We start from the raw sequence: 5,026 nt of genomic DNA on the forward strand, positions 1-5,026 counted from the left end.
GATCAACAAAATTTACGAAAATATATTTTTAGAGTTTTAAAAGTCATAAAAATGAATAGCTTTCAACGGAAGTCAATAAATACGCGCAGTTATGCCTCGAAGAGACCAAAAAATTGTATATCGTTCATAGGTCATCAATAGGACATCACAATAAGTCCAATGACTATGAAACCAATGCAACAAGTACAGGCAAAACAAAAAAGTTTTTAGAGATGTTCGAGAAGAATGCTTCGAAGCCATTTAAATCAAAATTTTCTCTGCAAACTTCATCTAGAATCCATTGAACGCCTTCTCTAAGCCAATGGAACCGTCACTTTAAGGATAAGGTGATATGATTTCAATCGGAACCAAAATTACAAAAATCCAAAAAGTTCAAAAAAATAATTAAAACTAAATAATGATAGTTAAGAGATAAAACCGCTACACAAATAATTTTGGTTGCAGTAGAAAGCAAAGACGTCCTGTTTTTACTCAGGTTGACTTACAGTTCACGAAAATACGTTTAAGATTGATTAATGTTCAAAAAAAATGTCCGAGAAACTATTCTATGTTTTAAAGTTCATTAGTTGTCCACTCAAAGCATTAGATATGTTCAATTAATGCTCATTAAGAATCCGATTGCGCTTTTAGTCGTCGATTTTAAGTCATAGCACTCCAAAATGTAGAAAACACGATATAAAAAATTGAATAATCCCTAAGTGACAAAAAAAAGAAAAGTTTTCTAAACAAAACTGTCAGCCTCAAAGTGATTTCGATTTTTATAGTAAACGTTCCTAAGAGATCAGAACTGGCCTTTTTTATCGCTATTGGCAACACAAAATTGTTTCATTTTGTTGTGTGAAATGCAATTTTTGAAATAAAATTGCTAAAGAAAAAATCTTAATTTGAACAATAATTAAAGGTGAACAACAATTAGAGGTGAACAAAATCTTGCCAAACTCCTCGGAAAATACGAAATTCAAAAAAATGTTTTTTAGTTTTGAATTCTACGCGGGACGAGCTTTTTAATGACACCACTCACATTTCTCTACGATGAATTGATCGATCGGCCAAAATTGTCTGAACAAAAAAACCCATTTGAGTATATAGTTCCCACCCCACAAGACGGGTCGAAAATATTTCTTTTGTTTACGACCTAAAATAGTCAAATATTCCGACACGTCAACAAGCAGATTAAAATCAAATCAAAACGACTGCTTGACAGGTCATACTTGCGTTAATATCCAAAACAAAGCGTTCAAGCATGTCTAACGAAAATTCCAAATTAAAATGCTCAACGTCAAGAGAAAATTTTCAAAATTCAGAGTTAAATATTACGCTTTGATTGTCTTTTACGAAAAGTTTCTTCAACAAAAGTTGGTATTGAAATTCATCTCAACATCAGAATTGAACGACAAGATCAACTCTCATTTATCATAGACCAAATCAAGACACAATTTTTTAAACAATTTTTTCATGAAAATGTTCAAGATGTTTCGGATTTTTTTAATGTTTAAACCTTAGTGGGGATAACAACTTTACATCGCTCCTGCCCATGTGTCAATTTTTAAATAGAAATATGACATGCAAAAACAACTAATTTGTAAATAGTGTCATTAAGGTCACAGGAAGTCATTTCCTGCTCTTCCGAGATAAAATTTTGAGTTTGAAGTCTTAGCTTTTTCGATACGGTAGTGATTTGCACACTAAGTTCCGTCGGACAAGATTGTGTGCTAATGATGGTATTTGAAAAAAAGTTCTTTTCAAAGAATTAAGTCCAAACAATTTTTCATTTTTCATTCTGGTACATGCATACTTAGCAAGACTTGGAACAACTTCGCGGCTGATCGTCAACAGACGAATTTTTCCGAATAAATCTTTTTTGTACTCATTACAGCTTAATGACTTTTGAGCTTAGTATTTTCAGCACCCAGGATTTTTAATAACGAAATTAGGGTAAAATATTAAACCTTTATTTCTTGTCCATTGAGCCAAGAAATCTGTGCTATTTGACTTTGATTGCACAGCATGAGCTTCACTAACAACATCTTCTGAGCAACAGCTGGATCAATGTACATCAGCACACCAATTTGAGTGACAAGAGCTATACCAATATCTCGTGGCAATTTTCCAAAGTAAACAATTTTTTCCGAATAACCTATAAATTTCAGGCAATCTGTTTTCTTACTTTGAATGTTTCTTCCTTTTTCAGTTCTTGTTTACTTACAATCGGGAAAAACAAAACATCATTTCGCTAGTTGGATTTTTAATTTATCTTTTAATTTTAAAAACTAAAAGTTTTCAAGCTTCTTCAAAATTATGAAATTTTTGGAGAAAAGGCAAAAAATAGCAGCGGCCTGTGAATAACAAGACAAAATGTTGATACGTTCGTCGGGTGCAAATAAAGAGTTTACTGATCTACTCTACAGGGCGGTTTCTTAAGAAAATTGAAGCAAAATTGAAGAAAAATTCAAGAAGCAAAAAAATTAGAACAAATGCAACCTCTTCTTTTTGAATCTCGTCAGAAATCTTTAATCAAAATTTTTAAACTGACGTTTTCTGTCTTTGTTCAAGTTGAAACCATATTGTGCAACCATGAAATTATTAATTTCTATAGCTTAAGCAAAAAAACTATATATAGAGGTGGTTCAAGTTCAAACTATATGCTATCAACAGACCGTTGAAGGCTTAATTCAGATATATTAAGACAAAAACCTTTAAACCAAGAAGGGAATTTTTTCTACTATCCAGAAAAAATGAAAAAAATTTAGAAAATTTGATTTTCTCGAAGAGTTCATCAGCAGAAAACTCTAGGACTAAACTTATTGCCACTATCTCTTGACTTTTGGTTTTTGAACTAATATTTCTCAAATGCAATTTGAACTGGGTTCATCTCCTACGTTCAACAATTGTAGTGTCCATCAGAAGATTATTGAACTAAGAAATTAGACGATTTTTTTTTCGAAAATTGCAAGAAACAATTATCTTCATCTTTTCTAGCTTTATTCCATTGTTAAATGTAAAAAGCACTTTTCCACTTCTCATTTTTTACAAAAAGGAGCAAAAGACAGATTAATTGATAACTAAAAATGTAAAACTAAGACAACATTCTAGCATTTGAGTAATTAAGAATCTTTCGAACGTAACGTTTGAACAATGTTACATCCCCGGATTTACTAATTTTCAAATACGTGCGTTCGTTCCATTTGAAAATAAAAAGACCTCAATTTTAAACCGACAGATTTCTACTATATGAGATGCTTCAGGTTTTAAAAAAGCAATAAACCTTAGCCCTATATTGGTTTGAAGTAATTGAAATTTTAAAAAAATTTTGGCTATCATTGCTTTCAAATAGGCTATCAGTATTTAGAACAACCTACGCCACCGAGATTTAAAATAAACCACTCGAAAGGTCATCAAGAGATCCCGTGAAAATATGTAACTGTGGTGTTTCTTGAGTGTTCAATTTAGTTGTATTAAAAAATCACTTACTTGGATAAATTAATCTATAATAATAGTCAAACGGCAACTTTCTCTCAAATAATATTTCTCGTGGAAAATTTTAGACGTTTGTTGAAGCATAATAGACCAAAGCATAAACCAACCGGCTATTAGAGCCTTGCAATAGCTTATGCTGCAAACGCTTTTGTTTTAGCGACAGACATAATTTCTGAATTAAAGCAATTTAGGTCATGCAACAATCATGAAGTCAGGCATGGCAAAATCACCCAAGAAGTGAAATCGAAGGAATGTTCTAGAATACAACGATCGAGCAACAAATTGCATACGACAACTATGCCACACGTTAACATTAATTACTTCAAACTTTGTCCGAGAGCACTTAAAAAGGGTTTAATTGAAATGCTGAGAAACCAAAATGTGGGTACTGGTTACTTCACCTGTTTTTGCGTCTCCTGATGAATGTAATCATGCACTTACACAGCAGATCTAATCAAAGCAGGCTGAGCGTTCATGGCAGAGTTAAAAAATTATCAAATAAAATTTTTTTTTGAAATTTAACAATTAAATAAAACTCTTTGCAATCAAATAAACTTCACTGGATTCCTTCCGACTTGACTTCGGTTTGAATGTTTTGATTAATTTAAACTTTTCATTCAACTGATTTGAAAAGTCTTTCAAGTCCGGTGTTTGCCAGAATTTGAACACTAATGAGCCTCCCTTGGCAAGATATTTGACCGCAATTTTGTTATATACTGTTGAGTTCATGTTGAAAAGCTTCTCTGAATCGAAACTTGCAATTCCTGACGCATTTGGAGCCATGTCACTCAATATGACGTCACATCTGTAAAAACAATCAAGGCATTATCATATTTTCAGATAAAATAGCCGTCAGTCGTACAAAAATGTCTCCTTGCAACGAAGCCAATAAGGCTCTAACTTTCAAATTATTTTTTGCTTTAACCTTTCCTCGCCTCTTTCCCTCACCCCCCCCCCCCCCTATAGACCTGAAACTTGATAGTAAAAACGTATTTGATGGAAATTATTACCAAAATGGGCGGCGGGCATTACGGACGCAGTATTCCAGCGTTCACTATTTATTTTGTGAAAACATTAAACTACAGTGTTTAACTAACTTTTTGCGAATGAGTAGTTGTGATATCTTGGTATGCGTTGATTCTGATAATATATCACACCCACTCATTGTCTGAACCCCAGATAAAGGATCAATGTTTAAAAGGTCAACAGCAATTACGCCACGAACACCAGCTTGGAAGATCCGCTCTAAAACACTACATCAATGAACAAACATAACCGACTAACGTCGGGCAAATTGCTCTCAAACGACCGGCGAGCGGTTGGCTTTGTCAGTAGCTAGCCACGGGGGGGGGGGGTGCACCGGGGGCTGATGGGGGGCAACACTGGGTTGGGGGGCGGCAACAGCGCGGTGGGGGTGGAGGCAATAGTGGGGGTTGGGGGGGGGGGGGGGTCAACAAGGGGGGGGGGGGGGGGTCTCAACAAGGGGGGGGGGGGTCAACCTCTAAGAACCGCCCTTCACACCATAAGTATAAGTCTCCAAAACAGTTTG

General features: G+C 34.5%; 1 protein-coding gene across 1 annotated transcript; it reads right to left on the reverse strand.

Annotated features, from left to right (window-relative positions):
- Nucleotides 1-3,968: 3,968 nt before the first annotated feature.
- On the reverse strand, nucleotides 3,969-4,722 carry LOC142355259 (rRNA methyltransferase 2, mitochondrial-like; the record flags this gene model as incomplete). Its single annotated transcript, XM_075407474.1, has 2 exons — nucleotides 3,969-4,282; nucleotides 4,575-4,722. Coding segments are annotated over 2 exons (428 nt in total), but the record flags the coding sequence as incomplete, so codon positions are not given.
- Between the last annotated feature and the right edge of the window lie 304 nt (nucleotides 4,723-5,026).

The sequence above is a fragment of the Convolutriloba macropyga genome, unplaced genomic scaffold (assembly GCF_964194025.1).
Source record: "Convolutriloba macropyga unplaced genomic scaffold, txConMacr16.3 SCAFFOLD_4724, whole genome shotgun sequence".
NCBI classification, from domain to species: Eukaryota; Metazoa; Xenacoelomorpha; order Acoela; family Convolutidae; genus Convolutriloba; species Convolutriloba macropyga.